The sequence below is a fragment of the Mesocricetus auratus genome, unplaced genomic scaffold (genome assembly GCF_017639785.1).
Source record: "Mesocricetus auratus isolate SY011 unplaced genomic scaffold, BCM_Maur_2.0 Super-Scaffold_100691, whole genome shotgun sequence".
Classification (NCBI taxonomy): Eukaryota; Metazoa; Chordata; class Mammalia; order Rodentia; family Cricetidae; genus Mesocricetus; species Mesocricetus auratus.
In genome coordinates, this window is record NW_024429267.1 from 25528111 (window position 1) to 25550459 (window position 22349).

General features: G+C 42.0%; 1 protein-coding gene across 11 annotated transcripts in view; it reads right to left on the minus strand.

The window, feature by feature from the left end:
• Window positions 1-6203: 6203 nt before the first annotated feature.
• Window positions 6204-22349, minus strand: part of Snap91 (synaptosome associated protein 91) — a 111101-nt gene continuing 94955 nt past the window's right edge. For 6 of the 11 annotated variants that reach the window (XM_040739570.1, XM_040739566.1, XM_040739568.1 and 3 more), the window contains 7 exons: window positions 21966-22115; window positions 17341-17371; window positions 15983-16082; window positions 14488-14571; window positions 13792-13896; window positions 9256-9358; window positions 6204-7602 (listed from right to left, as the gene is read on the minus strand). In XM_040739570.1, coding sequence (XP_040595504.1) covers window positions 9266-9358; window positions 13792-13896; window positions 14488-14571; window positions 15983-16082; window positions 17341-17371; window positions 21966-22115 — 563 coding nt within the window. In that variant the 3' untranslated portion in view covers window positions 6204-7602; window positions 9256-9265. The remainder of the gene's footprint in view (window positions 7603-9255; window positions 9359-13791; window positions 13897-14487; window positions 14572-15982; window positions 16083-17340; window positions 17372-21965; window positions 22116-22349) is intronic. The other 5 variants (XM_040739569.1, XM_040739573.1, XM_040739567.1 and 2 more) reach the window with 3 other exon arrangements.

Here is a 22349-nt window from a genome sequence, read left to right on the forward strand (position 1 = left end):
TGACTGTGTTTATATATGTGTGTGTATGTTTTAGTTAAAAGACTTTAGAAAATATTCAATTAAGTAGAAAGTATTGTCTTTAATACTCATCTCATTGACAGGCAGTCTATCATTGGCTTCCAGTACCAGAGAAACACACACTGAAAAACAGATTCATTTTCTTTGGGGTGGGATAATACGTACAGTCTCTGTATTAGTTACTTTTCAGGTCAGTGTGGCAAAATACCCGACAAAAGCAACTTAAGAATGTCTTAGTTTTGTTGTCTGGTTTTCTTACCTTCATAGCTTTTCTAAGAATGTCAGCATAATACATGATTCTAGAAACTATCATCATAGTTGCAAATAATACTATGCTGTTTCATCTCCTATTCATGAAAATGGACTTGAATGTCCTCAGCAGACTGGCAGTCATGTTTTCCTGCAGAGCTGCATAGATGTAGAGGAATTTGCATGTGTGGGGGCTGATTTATGAGCCAGGGAGGCCAGTGTGTGGCAGACTCTGTCTGAAGGTAGACCTCCTCCCTTGCCCACTGTGACAGTCTCTGTCTGAAGGTGGCTCTCCTCTCTTGCCCACTGCTATGCTATCCCTAAACTTGCAGCTTTCAAGGTCAGGATATGCTTAGATTCTATCACAAAACAGAAGGAAGCCTTTATCCAGCAATGGGCTGAAAATAAATGTTGGTGTTTTTAAGACAGAGCTGAATTTAGTATTCTGCAGAAGGCTTTGTGGCTTGGGGAAATAAGTCACACTGTTGTACTCACCAAATAGCCAGTTGTGTCACTCCATGTAGTCCAGGATGTAACTGATGTGGTTCCTTAAATGGATGTCTTGGGCACTCGCCCACTCACAGATCACAGCATCCCTGTACCTAAATTAAAGCGTGGTTTTGGTGGAGGCACATAGGCCATCATGTGACATGAACCACCTTTTCAGGACTAGTAACTAAAGTTCTCCATTCTTACACTGGAGGAAACAAGGGCTCTGTGGCTTTCCTATTCTACAGCATTCAGAAACTCTCCTTTGCTAGAATCATCTATAAAAGTCAGCTGGAGCATCAGACTGTCAGCCTCAGGCAGCGTCGGTTTCCCTCAAGGTGGAGGTTTCCAGATTTGGTTAGCAGTAAGAAGGACCCAGTGAACCACCTGAGCCACCCAGGTGCTAGGGCTCCACAGAGACCTAACCTGAATCCCTAAGAGAGCCTAGCATTGCAGATCCGACTAAGCTCTGGATTAGCTTCCAGTCATGGCCACAGTCTCTCCCACAAAAGAAAGGCTCCCCTGCCTCTTGCAGCTCCCAACCAAGCTCAGGGCACTTAGTCTTCCTTCTGGGTTAAATGCTTTCTCAGGTTTCCCTGACTTACACCTTTCTTACAATTTACTTTAAAATACTTTGGTGAGGAGAGTGGTAGTGTAAATGATCAAATACATAGACGATACTCTTTTTAATGTTTTTACCAAATTAAAAAAATTTAGGAATAGAATGGCTATAACACCATTTTCCTATGATAAGAAAGAAATCAAGTTTGCAAATTCCTAAGTATATATGATCCATTTACAATAAAAGAAAAAAATTCAGTTTTATTTAATTCCCAGAAATTAGGTGCTATTTTTTCTTTTCTTTTCCACAATTCATCTTATTACTTTGGTGAGATCAAATACAACTCAAGGAGCTTTCATTGAGTTAAATCTTAAGTTCTTAGGATGTGGGGTTACATTTTAGACTCTATTCTTCCCTCCAAGAATGCCCAATTTAGAGAGGATTGCACACACACAGGAAGGCAGGAAGTGTGACTCTGAAGAAGCCCACTGAGAAGTGGGTTCTGCTAGAGTGACCAAGCAGGCTAGAGGGAACCGGTTCCTGGAGGAAGCAATGCTTAGACTAGCTAACCTACAAGTGTGGAGCTGACGGTGAGGGGGCAGCCTGGAGCCAAGTTTCAGGAGGCAGGGAGAGGGCCACTCCAGGGCTTAAGGTAGACTTGCAGACTGCAGTCAGAGCTCCCAAGTGGTGAGCAACACCAGGAAGCCTTACTTCCTGGTGAGGCTAACATGGAAAGGGCATGACTGGAGTTATAACTCATCACCAAGAACTGATGCAGGTCTTCAAGTCAGAGGAACGGCGTGAAAGGGGACCGGAGAGAAGGATGCCCTCTAGCCCTTCTGGGTCGCAGTGGGCAAGTTTGGGTAGAGTACACCAAAGACCCACAAGTGCTGAAGGAAGCGCAGTGAGACCAGCAGGGGAGGGCAGCTGCGGGTACCCAGGCCAGGGAAGGCTACAGAGTGAGAGTGTCCAAGATGGAGGAAGGGAGGGAGGGAGGGAAGGAGGGAGGCAGGGAGGGAAAGAGATAGGAAATGTGCAGGACACCTGTTGGTCACTGAATGAAGGAGTTAGAATTGTGGGTGCTGGGCCATTTAAATACTTTTTATTCTTTATCTTTTTACCATTCTTACAATGAAAAAAATCAAATCTATAGCAAAAATAGTCACAGCAATTAAAAGATTTAAAACTTGCCAGGTAGTGGTGGCACACACCTTTAATCTCAGCACTCAGGAGGCAGAGGCAGGCCTATCTCTGTGAGTTCGAGACCAGCCTGGTCTACAAGAGTTATGTCCAGGACAGCCTCCAAAGCTACAGAGAAACCCTGCCTCGAAAAACAAAAACAAGCAAACAAGATTTAAAACTTAGCTAATGTGCAAAGGTGTTTTATCTGCATGTATGCTTGTGTCTGGCAGTGTGCCTCTTGCCTGCAGAGGCCAGATGCAGGTGTTGGAATCCCAGGACTGGAGTTACAAACAGTTGTGAGCTGCCACCTGGGTGCTGGGAGGGAAACCCGAGTCCTCTGTTTTTAACTGTAGAGCCATCGTTTCAGCCCACATTGAAATTTTTTAAGTAACAACAGCAGTATTTACTGAGTGTTACACTGTGCCAAATGCCTCCTATTCATTATCTTATATGATTCGTACACAAGTAGAAGGCACCTCATTCCACAGAAGAGAAAATGAAAACTTAAAGAAGATCAACAGTTTGCATGAGGGTGGGTGGTTGAACTGGGAATCCCCTTCCATGCAGTCATTCACATTCCTGCACAAGCATCATTAAAAAGATTAATGTGGGGATGCTGAGTGGGCATCTGAAAAGTCACAACTAATGGCAAAAATGAAATTACTGTTCCCCCCACCCCCAAACATGTAATCCAGCAAGTCTTTTAGAATTAAAGACCATGGTAGGTGGCTTCCTAAGGATCCCCAAGACTCTTTTAGGGGCCTGTCAGACCAAAACTATTTCTATAATACCACTGTGTGTTTTTTCTTATTCTACACGCATCATCACACAGGGGACTTCTCCAGCCAACTGTTTGGCACACGTATTGTAACGGATGGAACACAGCCTTGGAAATGGATAGCTATCCTTTGCTAAGTCTAATTTAAAGAGGTATGTGATTGAGAGCTACAGGCAACTAAGGAGTGCTGAGAGCCTGAGAAACAGTTTTGCCTAGGGAAGAGTACTCCAACTGCTTACCCAACACCAAACTGCCAGCCCTGAAAACATACATACAAGTAACATTACAGAGTCCAAGCAAGTTATATTTAGGAATATGCATGTATGCACATATATACTATATATATGTGCATATAATAACAATCAATGAAAAAGGAGTTCATGGATTTGCAAGAGAGAAAGAGCATGTAGGAAAACTTGGAGGGAGGAAGGGGAAGAGGAAATGATGTAATTATAATCTCAAAAAATAAATTTAAAAATGAAAAAGAGGTGTGAAAATGGCAACACACCATGGTTCTTCTAGATTTCTTTGTAGAAATTTTAATTTTCCACAAAACATCATTAATCTGGAATGTTTTAACACTTCTGCTGTAAAATGAATTAAGTGGAAAAATTAAAATTTCTCAGTTTTATTCTCTATAAACACTGACAGGTACAGTTCACATAAACAAAAGCTTTTAAGGATCTGCAGTAAGTTACCTGGTCCAAAGGGTTCTGAATTTGAAAGTCCTTGCTCTGAAAACAGATTATATATATATATTTTATACTAGAAATTAAGCCTGCATGTCAGATGTAGAAATGAATTTGGAAGGCCATGTTCCAGAAGACTGAGAGTTGAGGGATCACTACTGTCTCACTAAAAATCAAACAGCACAGGCCTTCCCTTCTCTACAAGGCTGCAATCACAGGGGACACACACACACACACACACACACACACACACACACACACACACACACACACACACGCGCGCGCACACACACACACACACACACACACACACACACACACACGCACGCGGCATACATGTGTTCTTGTATCAATTTATGTGCACCATGTGAATTCAGATACCCCCGAGGCCAGAAGAGGGCACTGGATATCCTGGAACTGAATTTGCAATTGGAACAAAAGGTTGTGATCTGCCATGTGTGCTGGGAACCAAACCAAGTCTTTGGCAAGAGTAGTGAGTGTCCTTAATCACTAAGCCATCTCTCCACTCCCATAAGCAGGCATTTCTTTAAAGCCCAAGACAATTAATTAACAGCAAAGTGCCACAAAAGATGTTGTTTCAAAAATATAGAGCAACGTGAGTCTTCAATGTTGGGACCCATAGAAATGACTCTGTTCCATCTTCAACCCAATACCATGGGTAAGTTACAGATGTCCTGTAGAGTATCTCAAATGATTTGAGTCTTCAGCACCCAGAAGATCTCATGCAGGATCACACCTCTAAGACCATTCACTCACAAGGACATCAGGAGTCTCTGTACAGCCAAGATCTATGACACTCCTACAGTCTGCCTATTAAAAACTTAGACCACATGCAACAGTCAAGGGGTGGAGGGAGAAGCACACAAAAACAATCTTCAAATATTTTGTAATCGAAAAGGCGATTTTAGTATGGCAACTAAGTAATATACGGTTAAAAGGTAATCTACTAAAATCATCCGAGGGAGCTGGAAAGATGGTTCTGCAGTTAGAGAGTACTTGCTGCTCTCACAGAAGGCCCAGGTTCAGTTCCCAGCATTCACATCATGGCTCACAACCATCTGTGACTCTGGTTCCCAGAGATCCGATGCCTTCTTACTGCTTCCATTGAAACCAGGCATGCAATGAAGATATATATATTTTTTAAATCACTGACATGATCTGATGCTGGCTTTTGAGAGTTAAATTCTTAAGCTACATATAAATCTGAGGTAACCAAAGAATACTAGTTTTACAATAGTCTCCTCCCTGAGCCTGACTGTTTTTTGTGTGTGTGATGCTGAGATTCAAATCCAGGATCTTGGCCATATCCGGTGTTTTACTATTAAGCTACACTATAGTCATAATATGCAACTGCACTGGGAATGCTGTAACATCCTAGTTGTAGACACAGTCAGCCAGTTTTATTACAACAGGCCAGGGTAGGGGTTTTGTTTGTTTGTTTTTCATTTGTTTTGCTTTCTTGAGACTGGGTTTCTCTGTGACTTTGAGGCTGTCCTGGAACTAACTCTTGTAGAACAGGCTGGTCTCGAACTCACAGAGATCCTCCTGCCTCTGCCTGCCAAGTGCTGGGATTAAAGGCGTCTTTAGCACCACCTGTGCCACCACCACCAGGGTAGGTTTTATGTCATAACAGTATACAAGTTCAAATGTGTGTGTGCAAACTGGGACTCTGTTATTTCATTCTTCAAGTTCCCTGGTATTTTCACACTTAAAAAACTTATTTGTATATTTTAAAAGAAACCTCAACGTAAACACATATTTTTGTTATCTGGAACCTAAGTTATTTGCTAGGCAGGATGGAGTCCCCAGTTTAATGCCAGTTCATTCAAAATTGATTTGCTTAATTTTACTGTAAAATGAAATTATATTGTCACGGATACAATTTCTTACCTTGAACACTTAAATTAATAAAACATTAAAAATGTTTTTATTTTATTTTTAATTGTGTGTGTGTGTGTGCGCGCGCACGCGTGTGCTGGAGTAGGTGTGTGTGCACACGAGTGAATGTGCGCACTAACGTCAGAGGCGTTGGATCTCCCTGGAGCTGGCGTTACAGGTGGTTGTGAGCCACCCAGTGTGGGTTCTGGAAACAAAACCCAGGTCCTCTGCAAGAGCAGCAAACCGCTCTTAACCATTTCTCTTGCCATCTCACTGTTTTGTATGTACTACATTTCGTGTGACGCACACCCTTAAAAAGTAACCAAAGATGGAAAGATTATGTTTGCATTTTCTTTGTTCAAGGTATTTATTGCATCTCAGAGGGCAGACATGCATTGGGGTTTTAAACCAAAATACAAAGAAAAGCCATTTTGAAATTGGTTTTAGGTAATTTTCCCCCATTACAGTGTATGTTATCCCCACAGTAAATTCAGATACAACCACTTTAAAGGGTACCATACATCTAGTAAGTAATTTGAAAAATAGGCAAATGCCTTTCCAACCCAATATGCTTTTACAAAGAGCTGCCAAGCCACTAAACAACACTGATCAACAGTGACCTTGTGCACGCATCAAAATCTTCAGCCAAGCCATCAGCACAGACAGTATGACAACAAACTAAAAAAATCAGAGAGTACAGTATGTACATTAAAAGATACAATTCGCTGAATTGGTTTCAATCCTATCACAAAGGTACAACAGAAGTCACTTTGAGTTCAATCAAAGGGTGGAGAAATACTAGTCTATAGAACACACAAAGAAACACTAACTGAACGTAAACCCACAGCAAAGGAAAGATATTTGCAGTTATCTTTAAGTTAAAGATGTCTCTTGGGCCACGTTCATAGTCACATGAAGAGCACATCGCTAATCGCATTTTCACAGACACAAAAGAAAGACTCTACTTGTCAGGGCCTTTGATCAAGAATGAATAAATAGGTCAATTTAGATGCAAAACCTGCAAATATAATTAAAATATATATCTTAATATAGCAATGATAAATATGGACTTCTCATATGATTTTCTTTCTCATTCTCGATAAGGTAGCTTCATCAAGGAGAAGTTTTATTATGGACATTAAACTTCATATTTTTAAAATAAAATTTCTTAACATATACAGTGCACAAAAATAAACATTTCTCACAACAGTTGAAGTTTCTGTGACTGGAAAAATGTACTCCACACCGAAAAAGTTTTCGTATATTTAAGAGTGTTTTCCTCACTAGCTGACAGTATTACATTTGTAACGGAGGTACAGAAGAGAGGAGAGTTCATGGGAGGACCGGAGGGTTTGTCCAAAAGTTATAGATATATACACCGAAACCTTCAAAAAACAGACACATCTTTCCAAATGGCTCGCCACACAACAGTTGCATCATCTGTCCATGGGCAACATCCAGAAAAGCACTAAAGGCATTGGAAACATCCATTCATTGTTTACATCGCACAACACACAAATAACCCAAATACGCTACGAGTTCGAGAGTAGGGATAACAGCTAAGGTAGTACACATTCCTAATGTTCACGGTCACAGCTGCGCTGTGTGTCTGGAAGAGAAGTTACAGTCAGCACTGGGTTTGGTACTGGTGGCTCACGTTTGAAACTCTGAGCATCAATCTTATTTGAAGTTTCCAAACTCATGTTATTTTTCCTATTCAGTCACAAAAATTGCAGCTGTGAAGAAAAAAAATACTTGGATTAGAAAACATAACGCACACACCTCTCCAACATTTTACCCCTCTTATGATTTTCCTTTATAATGCGAAATACCTGTACACAAAAAGGGGTTCAAGATTAACCGGCTCATGCCTACGCTTTTCCAAACTCTTCAAGATAAGCTTAAAAATTCACCCAGGAAACGTAAGAAACAATTCTATGTATAGTTCACTGTAGGGAGACTTCCAGTCTCAACTGAGAGCTCCTCTGTAGGTACGGGTGGTGACAAGGAAGGTGGAATGGCAGTGACTTCCCACATCTCCTGTGCTCACCAACGAGCCACTTAGCAGTTGGACACCTGTGGGTTGGACAAGGAGGGCAAGCCCTGGGCCTTCATCCAGTTGCTGCTTCTCTTGGGAAATACTCTCTCTAGGGTCGGAAGGTGTCTCTCCACTAAACGTTAGTCTGCCTGGGGCATGAATCCCGGGGGCAGAGAATGCCTCAAGACTTCCTCTGTGCCTGTCAGTTATCCAGGATTTTAGTGTGCGGTGATAGCAAGAGCTTCTAAACGAGAGGCTTCTAAGCTGTCTCCTTGTCATTCCCGAAACAAGCTGCCGAGACAAGCAATATTCTATGTGTCTACCTTGTCTTGATGCAAGAGGAGCAGACAGAATGGCCGCAAGGAAAACAAAATCTGACTGATGTCAAGGTACTAAAATGGTGCTATCGTCAGTTTCATTTAAAACAGATTCTTATTATGTGGCCCAGGCTGGCCTGGAATTCTCAGTACTCCTGCCTCAGCCTCCAGGGTGCTGGAGTTAAAGGCCTGGGTCACCATGCCTGGCTACCGTTAATCCACACATACAAAAAAAAAAAAAAAGTCAGGAGTTAATAAAAGCGGCAGTGGATATATGGTAGAAATCACACTGCACCACGGTTCAAGGCTCCCACATTCTTATTGTTCTTTTGGTTAGACCTTGAAAAATCACTTCAAGCTCAAGGATCAGTTCTCTCAGCTACAAAACAGCAAAAATCTGAGATGGAAAATACCGAGTAAACATGTAAAGTAATTCTGAGCACATCTGTTAGCAGCTACTGACTGTGTTAGGTGTCAGGGCTGAAAGCAAGTATTTCCTTCCATTCATTTCCTCCCTCATGCTCACTGTGATCCATTTGGCAAATTATGTTTATGAAATAGAAGACCAGATTTCCACGAATTTAAAATTTGGCTTGAATAAATTCAAAGGGTAAGAATCTAAGCTTTACTTTAACAAGAGAAATAAGGATAAAGGAAAGAGGTGGTTATGTAACCAAATGTATTTTTACATGACTTCTACATCCAGTATTGTACATGCTGGTGTCCTCTGAAGTCTAGCCATCATGGGATAGATACAGTGGTATCTCCTAGTTAATGGAGCTACCTGGGAGACTTCTGCCTCATCAGTATAATTTTTGTGCTTTTTAAGATAAGAACAAATGACAGGTTTTTCTCCCCAATAGTTTAACAACCATCCATCCATCCATCTTCCATCCATCCATCCATCCATCCATCCACCTATGATATCCATCATCTACCTATGATACAGAAATAACAAACTTCATACCTAGAACATTTAAGCACTGCACAAGCTCACTATTACAAACTCACAGGCAAAGCTCAATATCAGATACCTTAAATTGTTTACAAGAAATCCTTGATGTTAAGATCCGCTAATGGGTCCTTGGCTGGAGGTTTCTTGGGACTCTGAGTGGCAGGTGTAGGGCTTGGAGAAAGCTAATGGGGAAGAGGCCAGCCCCAAAGAACAGAAATAGAAAGCACAAGAGAGACAGGTAAGCGTTAGGCAGAACATATACCAGAGAAAACAAACATACAGAAGAACAGACGGCGAAAAGTTAATACAGCTGCTTCGTTCTACTTCATCTGGGTTGCGCTTAACTTTGGAGTGGAAAAATGTGCTAGGGATGGTATTTGAATTTCTTGAAATTCTTTGACATCAGATTCTGCCAAGGTGAAATATGGGGACCCTGGGAGAACAGTTGGAGTTAGGAAAATAATGAGAATATACAGTAAAACACACACACACACACACACACACACACACACACACAGAGAGAGAGAGAGAGAGAGAGAGAGAGAGAGAGAGAGAGAGAGAGAGGAAAGAACAGTAATTTTTCTATGCAAAAAGCATTCTTACCTTGAATCCTTAGTAACATCAAACTATTAAGAAAAGAATTACACAACTTTTCTTACAGTAAGAGTGAGTTGCAGGGGGAAATTGAGATAGAAGTTTGCAGATAGTATGGTAAGAAATTACTTGAAATTATTAACTATGTCGGTACTTTATGTAAATTATTTTAAATGAAACACAGCTTTGGGGCAGTGTGTGTATCAGATGAACAAGTTACTTCCTAGCTTCATGTCCAACCCATCCAGGCTTGCAGCAAAAGACAACAGATCTTATCTTGTGTGCTTATCCAACACTGTAATTATCAACTGCAGAAGAAACGCCAGGAGGCCATACTTTTCAGGAATGGCAGGGGAAAGCCTTAAAATGTTTGCAGTAGCCTATCTGGAGCAATGGTTGACATCTCTGTTTTGAAGCCGATTCACCTCAATGTGACAGCAGTTCCTGAAATCTGGAACTGTGGATGTAGTATCTGTGTGTGTGGTTTGGGAAGGACAGCTCCAGAAGCCAGGAGGCTGAATCTGTCCCAAGTCTAGCCTACTGACTGCAGTAGCCACCAATCTCATCTGTAAAACTGAGGTAACGTTTCACAGAGTGCCAGGGAAAATCAATGTTGAAGCTTGAAACTGCTTGGCAGAATTTGAAGACTTTATCCACAACATGTGAGATGACAATATTGTGACAACTAACTAAAAATAATAGATTGCTCAGGCACTGGTAATAAACATAGCTTTCTGTAGGAAAGCTACAAACACAGGTTTGCTTATTCTACTGGCCACTTATGCTTTCTCCTTGATAGAGGAAATGGAATCTAAATAGTAGGCCAGGTATGGTGGTCCACACCTTTAACCCTAGCACTTGGGAGGCAGAGGCAGATGGACCTCTGTAGGGCAGCCTGATCTATACAGCTAACTTCTAGGCCAGTCAGGCCCATATAGTGAGAACTTGACTAAAAAGAATTGCTTAAATAATTATTATACAGATATTGTGAACTCTTCCATGACTTACTATAATGCCAATTATTAAAGTATATTTCATGCTATCATATTTTTAATTTTTATTCTTCAAATCAAGTAATAACCTATGAATGAAATTGTATTAACTCATTTCTAAGGCTTTCACATACTGAAAATTGTAAAGGGAAGCCTTCCCGCCAGCCTGGTTCCAGAGCTGCATGAGTCCCAAATAAACACACAGGAGGCTATATTAATTATGAAGCTGTTGGCCTTGCTTACTGGCTAGCTCTGACTTAAGTATTTACCCCATAATTGTTAATCTAAGTATTTCTCTTACCGGAGAAGTTTCCGGGCTTCCTACCCCATGGCGTTACATCTTGACTCTCTGTGTTTCTCCTTCCCAGAGTCCTCCTGGACTCCTAGTCCCACCTATCTTGGTTCCCTATTGGCCAACAGTGCTTTATTGACATATACACAGGACTTCCCCCATCATCAAATAATAATGTTTAAAGTTGTAAGTATTCTATAGATAAGACAATGTAAACATCCATTTGGTATATTTAAAATGCCATAGGAGTGAAGCCATTTACTGACATCATTAAATTCAACTGGAGCCATTTGGTTTAGTTTGCTCAGCAAGTTGCTACTTAAGTTATAATTTTGGGTTCTCACTCTGTCCAGGCCAGTTGCTCAAGGCAAAAAAGTCCATTGGTTCCACACATGCCTCTTAATTTTACAGACAATTTAAAAGAAGAATCAAGAGAGGACAGCTTCTAGCATGACCAATATTAGCAGCAAAGCACTTATACTGCACGATGCTTTTCGTGTTTCTGTAAGGGGATGGGAGAGTAGGGAATCTGGCCTCACTGAAAACAGGTTTCCCTTCATTGCAGATCCTGCTAGGTAAACTCTAAAGCCTAGTAATGTCCTAAGTGAGAGCCATGACTTGGTTATTCAGGGTTGCTCCTGGAAACCCCCTTCCTGTACAGATTAGTTATTTGACACAAGTTGGAGTCATCTGGAAAGAGGGAACCTCAACTGAGAAAATGTTTCCGTCAGAATGGTGGACAAGCTTGTGAGGCGTTTTCTTGATAATGATTGATGTGGCAGGGCCTGGACTTCTGTGGGTGGTGCCACCCCTAGATAGGTGGCCCTGGATGGCATAAGCCTTGAAGAAGCGGCATCCCACTGTGGTTTTTGTTCTGTCTCCAGGCTCCTGCCTTGAACTCCTGCCCTAACCCTTCACGATGGACCATAAACTGTAGGCTGAAATAAACCCTTTCCCACAAGCTGCTTTTGGTCATGGTGTTTCTCATAGCGAACTAGGACCTTACGCTAACAAGGTGACTCATAGGCACCCTTCCATAACGCATGCTGGGATGACACAGAGCAGATGGAGGCTAGCCATACCAGAAAAGCCAATTAGTTATTATGCCATTGAGTCTTTAGGCCACATAATAGCAAGCATGGCCTCCAGGGTGGGGAGGGATTGGAGACTGAGTGCAACTCATAGGTAATAATTCAATCAATTATCGCTGTGCAACGAAGCCTCGCTAACGTCATACTGGAGCCTGAGTTATCTTCTGCAGTTGTCAATACTGTCACACATTGATGCTAGAAGCAGCTTCATGCTTGGACCTCTCCCAGATGCTCCTATCATCTCTCTTCATGCTTGGACCTCTCCCAGATGCTCCTATCATCTCTCTTCATGCTTGGACCTCTCCCAGATGCTCCTACCATCTCTCTTCATGCTTGGACCTCTCCCAGATGTTCCTATCATCTCTCTTCCTTCAGTTGTACCTAATTTGTATCCTTTTGCATCAATGAAACTATCACCATAAAAGTTCTACTTTCCTGAATTCTGCCAGCCACTATGGTAAATCTAAGCAGAGGGAGGACGTGGAGAACCTTACTCTTGCATACAGCCTGTCTGAAGTGAGGGTGGCCCTGGGGACTCCCAACTTGTAGCGGGTGTTAAAAGAGAAGTGATTTTTATGGTGACTCTGATGTTTGAGGACTCAGTGCTGTTGCTGTCAGAGTGCAGGGTAGACCCTGCAGCCAGGACAACTGTGACTCTGGTGAACATCTTTAATTCCAGCAAATGGGAAGTGGATGGAGAAGACAGTAAGGCCATTCTTGGCTACCTTAGCCTACCTGGGCTGCATGAAACCATGGGACACATGTATCAAGTGCCCTAAATGAGCACTCTGAATTAAGTAGAGGGAAAAGAGAAGGACCCTGGAATGGTTAGTTCCTCGTCGCTGTCCCCATACCCTACACTGCTGCCATGTCCCTTCACTCCTGAAGCAACAGCTTTTAAACAGGCACACTGAGGGAGGCAGGATAGAGAGACAGGGGAAATGACGGGACCATAAGGCAGGAAAGGAGCCCTTCACCTCAGAGTCTGATGGAAGCAAGAATTCCAGCCCAACAAACATTTGCTGTGAATGCTAACATGGAAATAACATTCCTTCTATATAGAGATATTTTATGTTAAAATAACAACAGACCAGGCTTAAGGCCTAAACCTTGGGTAGGGTCGTCCAAAAAGGACCCTCGGGAATCTCAAACAAAACTGTTAATGCTGTTTACAGTTCAGACACCCAGCCTGCTGGCATCCCTGTGATCTCAACTCTGACTTGTCAACTGTAAACCTATCACATGCTGCCCAAGAACTGCCCAGTGATCTCTTAAGGCCCTTAGCACTCTTTCAAGAGAGTGGCTTCAAACCCACCCAAACTGTATGCCTGACAAGGAAATGTGACACCCTCTTAGAGAAGTCTGCAACCACGCTCTGAGCTGTGTCTTTATTTCTGGGCAGTTTTCTTTCAACTTTCCTGCTCAATCTTTATTACCCACCAATTCTGCCTCACACTGGCTAGTCCTGTAATATTATTTTCAAACCAAGAAGCCCACTCTGGCCTGAATCCTTAAAGACTAGGGGAACTCCGCAGGCTGCTGGGGGTGGGCGCTGTGCCCTTGCCTCTGTCCCTCACATCAGTAACAGCATGACACTTTGATGTTAAGGAGTAAATGCATGGTGTTGTGAGCTTTAGGAAACTGACCTGAGTGCCCGGCACAGCTGCGGCTCCAAAGGGTGGTCTCATCATAGGTTGTGCAAACATGACTGGCTGCTGAGGCATCATGGTCATGCCTGTCCCCGCAGGAGGCTGCAAAAGAAGCTTCGCTCAGAGCAGGTCTGGGACCCATGAGTGTGAAACCAGACATGCACACCTTTTACATGCTTTGGACAACTGCTGAGAAAACCACACAGGAAGCAACTATGTCACTTTGAACTCCAGGTGCTGAGGCTGTAGATGGGGGAAAAGGCCCCTGAGCTGAGTGTGCAAGTCTGGCTGGCCATGTGGCATCCTCATTCCAGTCAGGAGATTGTGTTCATCTCCTGTTAGAGTAATTCTTGAGACAAAAGCCGGTTTCCTTATGCAGGATGGTCCTAAAATGTGCTGATGATAGACGTGCAGGGTTTACAAAAAGCCCCCGTATAGAGAGGGTTGTTTTTGATGACTGCGTTAAAATGTGTAACAAATATCATCTCTAAAATGGCACAACGATGTACTGTAATACATTTATACACATTGTAACTGCTTCCCCACTCCCTGGCTAAGCTGGTTCAGGTTCAAAGCAGATGGCTTAAATTGTAGTTTCCTCTACTGTACTTCCTGTAGGAGTACCTATTTACTTGAGCAGTGGTAAAGACGTCAGGAATGTCACCTCAGGTTTTGGCACAGGTCATCACTCACCATTCCAAATCCTGCTCCAGGTTGCCCAACAGATGGGGCCCCGGCGCCCGGAGGAACTGAGCTGCTTGGAGGAACAGTGCCCTGCTGCACACACATCCCCACAGAACCACACAGGACAAATGAAGAAAGAAACAACATAACATGGTTTTAAAATGACAGGCTAGAATTTTAAAACGCGTGCATTTCAAGTTTGGGGATGTGCATGCACAAAGCGTTCTCACACTTCACTTCTAAATTTTAATAGATGATTAACACCAGAGCAATGGCTTGAGGCTCACTTTTGTGGTGCTGTTCCGACTCATGGGGCTTGCAGCTTCTCAAACCTGCCAGTGCCCAGCCCGCTCTTGCTATGAAAGGACTGGACTTCAGTGAGCCGTCTCCTCCCACCATTCTATCCTCTGACATGCATCAGAGGGTTAGACTGGAGGGACAGACAGACGCAGACAGACAGGGGTGTGCCCAAGGGAGGAAAACTGTAAGTGGGCTTGGGAAAAGTGGCTTTCCTAGCTTTGCTAAAATGTGGACGATATAGTAATTTGAAATATAGAAATGAATATCTTTTAAACCTTATGGAAAGGATGATGGTCTAGTTTCAATTTTAAAATTGGTAAGCTGAAAAAAATATGTTAAAATAAAATATCACACAATAGAAAACATCCCCAGCTAGCTTCCTGTTGCTGTGATAAACACCAAGACAAAAAGCAACCTGGGGAGGAGAGGATTTATTTTAGCCCACATCTCAGAGTCTCTCCCGAAGTGAGGTCAGGGAGGAGCCTGGAGGCCGCAGCTGAGGGAGAGACCATGGAGGAGTACTGCTTACTGCCTTGCTCCTCACGCCTTGTTCAGTCTGCTTTCTTATGCCACTCAGGACTGCCAGCTGAAAAGTGGCTCTGCCCATAGAAAGCTGGGCCTGCCCCCTAAAAACCACCCGTCACAGGCCTGCCCCCTAAAAACCACCCGTCACAGGCCTGCCCCCTAAAAACCACCCGTCAAGAGAATGCATCACAGGCCAGTCTGGAGACAGCATTTTGTAGGTTGAGATTCTTCCTTTCTAAAAAAAAATCTCTAGCTCATGTCAAGTTGACATAAAACTAGTCAGCATACTTTATCCTTTCTTTAAGAAAAATAAAAAAAAACTTCTCCAGTTCTTAGTTAGACTATCAGGAGATTTTGGCAGGAAATATGATAAAGTGGTATTACAATCCATAATAGTGAATGTGCTAGAAAATCATTTCTATGATTTTACGATAAATCAGAAACATAAATACTACTATTAGGACTATTGCAACCACAAGGTATTTAAGTGTAGGCTGTAATTATTATTACATGCAAAGTCCACAGATTTGCATTTTAGTGAATTTTGCATCTTGCTTGTATCACTTCAATGTGAACACGGTTGTGCAATGTTAATAGTCAAGTTAAGCAGAACATCCTTGCTCTGCAGACTTGAAAACTGGTAAACTGCCCATACCACCCTGGCCTCACTGTTACATACCGGGGGAACACCTGCTGACCACGTGGCTGGAGTGACTTTCGGTTGCCAGTTGGCTCCACCAGTCAGCTTTTTCTCCCCAGCATTCCACTGGAGATCTCCCCTAAAGGGCAAGTGTGAAAAACAAAACACACAATCAGAGGGAAATATGGCATGTGGCCTCTTGGATTCTTTTACTTGGGTTTAGAAGTAGTCTGTTTGAACCTGGTGGCGATACAGAGCATAAATTAACAAGGTGGTAGTGGTGTATGCCTTTAATCCTAAGACTTGGAGGCAGAGCCAGGTGAGTTCAAAGCCAGCCTGGTCTACAAAGCAAGTTTCAGGACAGCCAGGGCTGTTACAGAGAAACCCTGTCTCAAGAAACAAACAAAACAAAACAAAAAAGAGTATAGATTAAAACTAAAAGGAGTCTTGCCACATTGTATCTAAGACAGTGCAAAAGCATTTAAAATAAAACAGGTGTGTGTTTTGAATTCAGTGGCAACAGGAACTTCATGTCACAACAGAAAAATATGCCAAAATTTTCAACTGAATTCTTTATTCACAATAAAACTCCAAATATATACCATCAATCTGGACACACGTCTTGTTGAATTTAGTTTTGCCACTTTATGTGTATGTGTATATTCTGTGTGGGGGGTCAGTATGTATGAATGCAGGTGCCCGGTAGCCCAGAGGTGTTAGATTCTCTGGGGCTGGGGTTACAGGGAGTTGCAAACTATCTGACATTCATGCTGGGAACAAAACTCAGGTCTTCTGTTAGAGCAATCTGTGCTCTTGACTGCTGAGCCATCTCTCCAACCCTGCAACCTCTTGAATTTCACATGCATTGATGGTAGCTATTTCTGGTTCTTAAAGAGTCAAGAGAGGGTTTCACACAGCTGTATCATGCCTGCAACCTGATTGATAGTCATTGTCCAGTTCTAACATGCATCCCAGTTTTGATGACAAAGCATACACTGAGAAAAGGAGATACTGTTTACCATTCTTATGACCCAGGAAAGACTTATTAAAGACAACATCTCAATTATAAGGCTAATAAAATACTCAAAACTACACAGAGAAAACCTGTCTGGAAAAAAACAAACACACAAAGCTTTAAAACTCCATTTCCAAAATATTTCCAGATGTAACAGTGGTGATCCTGGCCTGGAAAAGATTATTCTTTTTCAAAGCGGAGCAATAATTTGGAGATTTCAATAAACTAACAACAAGAATATAAACTGAAATGAAAAACAACTTAAATTACCTAACTTAAGAATGGGAAATCACATACTCCAGTGAGGAAATGTTTGATAGTCTTGAATAAACATGCACCAACACACTGTTAAAAGGAAAACAGATAATTGAAAAACACTTACTTTTTTGTTGTGGTACCGGAAATTCCAAGATCTACAAATGGATAAAAGAAAAAGAATTTGAATCTTATATTCAAGTTACATATTACAGTATTTGAGAAATCCAAGACTCACAGGAGTCTTGCCTAGCAATGACTGTATCCATTGGATGAAAAGGAAACTATGTTAGTAAACAAGAGTAGAATTTAAAATTTTCTTTTACTTCACATCAGTCTTAAGGATCACATTTAGTGTAGACTTGCCCAGAAGGCCTGAGATTGCTATCTGAAAAATCCTGTTAGGCTGGGGGGTCTATGAGCGTGACCAGTGACCAGTTATTTCCATGATATAAAACTGTCTCTAATGATAGCTAATAATAACTAACTGGTTCACTGGGCCTAGACTGTTTACAGGAGCAGTGTAGACTATGCTCAACAGCTGCCTTCCTTCTGCAAATCGGGAACTTGGTTAGGTGCCGGGCAGTGTGTGCCCACATATTAGCAGTCAGCCAAATTCCTGGCTGCTGCTCACACCCTAAGGGGCTTCCTTGGGCTGAAACGCCTTATGCAGCTGTGCACCCATCTCTTGCTGCTGTGGTGATGCCCAGATGTGAGCTCTACCATGTGCTGCTGGGTTCCAGGAGCCCTGCTAGTGGACTGTGAATGTGGGACAGATCTTGGGAATACCTGGCTTAATCATCTAGCCCTCGCTGCACTTCATTTGTCAATTGGCAAAGATGTATTGGGCTTTAGCTATATCAGGCATTATCCTAGGTTTGGGATAGATCATTAAAGAGAAGTAGTAAAGACCCCCATGCTGTAGGAACCTGCACTCTAACGGTGTGACACAGAGGGGAAATGATGACACAAGAGAAGTAAATGATATGAGCAGCTAGAATGAGGGTGAGGATCCAGACAGTGGGAGGCCTCCTGGAGAAGGTGGGGCGTCCCCAAAGCTGAGTGCCCTAGGCCAACGGAGCAGGCAGTACAAAGTAAATGTGGGGCTGGTTTGTTAGCTGATGGTTTAAGTATTCAGCTCCTGTACTTTGTTTCTTTGCATGGCAAAATAAACTATACATATTAACTAAACCAAATACAGAAATCTTTACACACAATTCTGATCATTTTTAAAGGAAAGACTTTATTTCAATGTGTTGCCCAGGCTAGCTTCTTAAGTTGTAGGTTCAAGATATCCTCTTGCTTCAGCCTTCCAAGTGGCTAAGTCTACAGATAGGTATGTGTCATCAATCCCGGCTAGTCAACATCTTTGTTTTTAGAAGACAACGAAGTGTCACTTGTAAAAATTTTATTTTCAGTTAGATTATACAATTTAATCTCTATAATACACAATCACAAAGCCAACCAAATATTTATGCTGACGTGCTCATACAGATGCCTGTGTGAATCCTGCCCTTTGTGGCAAATGGGAGTGCTATGTGGAGTGTGGGCTTCACTGCAGGCCAGGCCTCTTAGCAAGAAGGCTGTGAGTGAGCAGCATGCAGGAGACTCGCTATGGACAAAGAACGGAAAAAGAGTGGACAGGTCTGCAGTGTGGTCTCAGTGGGAGCTTCAACTAACACTGGAAGTATTTTTAAAACACCTTTTGTGAGATACAACTCATGTATCATAAAATCCACCCTTACAGCATGTAGTTCATGGCTTTAGTCTACTAACAGAGGTACAGTCACCACTTATAGCATACTTATGTTGCCATACATAGATTCTGGTACCTATTAGCAACTACTCCTTCTCCTTTTTCACCTCATATCTACAGCCTTTAACCTACTTGCTGTCTCTTCAAATTTGCCTAGTTTGTATCATATGCCGTCCTTGTGACTAAACCTGTCACTTAGCCTAACATATTTATGGCAAATAGTTGATGTTATGGCATGTATCAGCATATCACTCATATTTCAGTCCAAACAATGTTATAAAAGACATGCCTACATGCATATGACTTTTTGTGAACTAATGGACTATATGGCTGTTTTCACCATGAGGCTTTCATAAATGATGATTCTAAGGGCATCTTACATGCTCTTGTGTGAATGCACGTTTTCATTCACTCTATGTACCTATCCATAGAACTGCTGAGGGGTGTGGTCCACTCTGTTATCATGAGGGGGACCTGCCATGCTTCTTTCCAAAGTGGCCACACTGTGTTACAATATTGGCAGTAGTGTCTGAAGTTTCCACGGAATGCCAGCACGTGCCCCAATCTGTTTCCTTCATCGGTATCCCTTCTGGATGTCAAGTGGCCACTGTGGCTCTGAGTTACACTAACTTGACATCTGATGATGTTGAAGATCTTTCCATATATTTAATAGCCATTTATGTATCTTTGCCCTGAGAAATCTCTCTTCGAGTCCTTTGCCGGGTTTTAAGCCATATTATTCCTATTCTTAGTGTTTATTTGCAGAAGCCATTTGTACATTACAGAAGTCCTTTGTAAGAATTGTGATGAGAAGTTCTTTCATTCTGGAGCTGCTTTTTCACTTAGAATATTTGCCTTAGACGTTTAAATTTTATGTGCATTAGTGTTCTGTTTGCATGTCTGTTTGTGCACCACACCAGTGCCTGGTACTTGCAGAGGTCCTAAGACAGCATCAGATCACTGGAACTGGAGCTATGGGTGGTTGTGGGTTGCCCTGTGCATGCTGGGAACTGACCCCAGGTTCAGTTTTCTACAAGAGCAACAAGAGCTCTTAGTCACTGAACCATCTCTCTAGCCTTTCTTTTCACTTTAATGATTTGTGAATTTTAAAATACTTTGATGAACTTTTAAAAAATTATTTTATTCTTTGTTGCTTATATTTTCAGAAAGTTAGATTCATTTTATGTGTATGAGTATTTTCCTGCATGTATGTACATACACTATGTGCACGCATGATACCCACTGGGGTCAAAAGAAGGTGCTGGATTTCCTGAAACTGGAGGTTTGGATGGTTGTACTATGTGAGAGATGGCAGCTCAACCCTGCAAGAGCAACAGTGCTCTAAACTGCTGAGCCATCTCTCAGGGCCCTCTGTTGCTCATGTTTTAGGAACTGTTATGTAAAGGACATTGCCTAATCCATGATCACAAAGACTTACCATCAAGTTCTTTTCTGAGAGTTTGATAGGTTTTTTGTTTTTTGTTTTTTTTTTTAGTATTTACCCATTTTGGGTTGATTTTTTGATGATATAAAGAAGTCCAACTTTGCTCCTTTTTCTGAGTCTCTCACATTGTTCCAGAACAAGGTTTTGAAGAGGGCATTAGATCCCTTGGTGCTGGGTTTCAGCAGTTGTGAGACACTTGTTGTAGGTACTGGGTACAGAAGTCAGGTCTTCTACAAGATCAGGAGGCACACTTAACCACTTAAACAGCTCTCCACTCCAGAACAAGGTTTTGGAGACTGTCTTTTCCCTCGTTGGGGACATCATCTACACTGACTTCACAATACATGGGAAAACTTATTTTCCTAATCTTGCTTCTGTCCTGTTGGTCTATAGTACAGTTCATGGTGGTGTCAGAATTATTTTTATCAGTTTCTGTAACTTTGGAGAAGTTTTGAAAACCAATTAATTCTCAGATTCATTCATATTTTTCAAAATTGCTCAGTTATTCCTCCAGTGGCGAGCTTTTTCCGTAGCTAAGATAACTGTCACAGGTGGTTGACAAAATGAAGGCCGTGTGCTGAAGGCAGCCTCAGGACATGGGAGTGAGGTAGAATATCACATACTCACAGAAAGCCATCTATCAGAGGGATGGTGCTTGAGAAGAAGGAAATAATTAACGAAGGTCTGCAGGATGTCATGAAGGCATTTCTACAGATGCTCAGATCAAGCATAACAGCCTGTTAAGCTTTTGATATTGCTTAATGCTGCCTGATATCCACAAAGCTAAGTCCATATGCCTTGGTGAAAAATAAAATTCAGAATTAAAGCAAGGCCAATGTCCGTAGCAACTGTCCACGCCTCCTAGGACTTTGCAGATCCAGCTTCAACCGCCCTATGTCCTTTCAATTTGGCCATCTCTCTAGTCCTGGCTAGACAATCTCTACCCCCATCTTTGCACTTAATGCCTCCATTGTCCACAAATGTTCTTCTGACAACTACCTACTTCACTCCTTACATTGGGGAGGATTGCTTCTACTTGGCACTCATGATGTAATATAAAGCAGAATTTATTTTAAACATTTCACTATTCTGACTCAGCCCCTTGTGAGGGCCATAAGAATAGAAAATTTATCTGTTTTGTTCACTTAATCATCTCTAATGCCTGAAATAGTACCTCCTGATCAATAAATACTTGTTGAAAAATGAAACCCAGACGCTATAAATATACTGCACTTAGTACAATTCTATTTTCAGATGGTTACATATTTATACAGAATGCCTTTGTGTATAAGCTGTGCGTGACAGTGTGTGCTCTTTAGTTGGCTGGTTTGTTTGTGTTTGGTAACTTAGATTAAAAGTGATGTGGCTACTCTCACAAGACAATGGAGCAGCAAGTACTCACCTTCTAAAGAAAGGCTCTGGGAGAAATGCTAACTGTTTTGATCCACTCCCTAATGTACTAACTCTTAGTCAAAACCAGAGTGAAAAGATGCAGAGGAAAAAAAGAACCCAATTCATGCATGCTTCAAGTAAATAAAACTAGATTACTCACTGCCTACTAAGCTGGCCAGAGATGAGTCAAGGTCACTTCCAAGGCCTTTGCTGGCTGCCATTGCAGGACTGGGAGGGACCACTGAGACAGGTGCAGGCTGCCCAGATGGTGCCATGGTCGGCATCAGAAGATCGCCTAGACCATCAAACACTGGAAATCAAACAGACCAGGCTCAGAAAAATTGAAAAAAGAGAGAGAGACAAGGGAGATATTATGCAAAAAGACAGTCTTTAATGAAACCATGGAAACACATGTAAATACGCTATTATAAAAGGAACAACAGAATTCATATAACTTATGAACACCAAAAAGAACATGTCTACTCAAAATACATGGAAACGTTAATGAGCATGGAGAAAGACAGGGAGGAAGGCTGTATAGTAT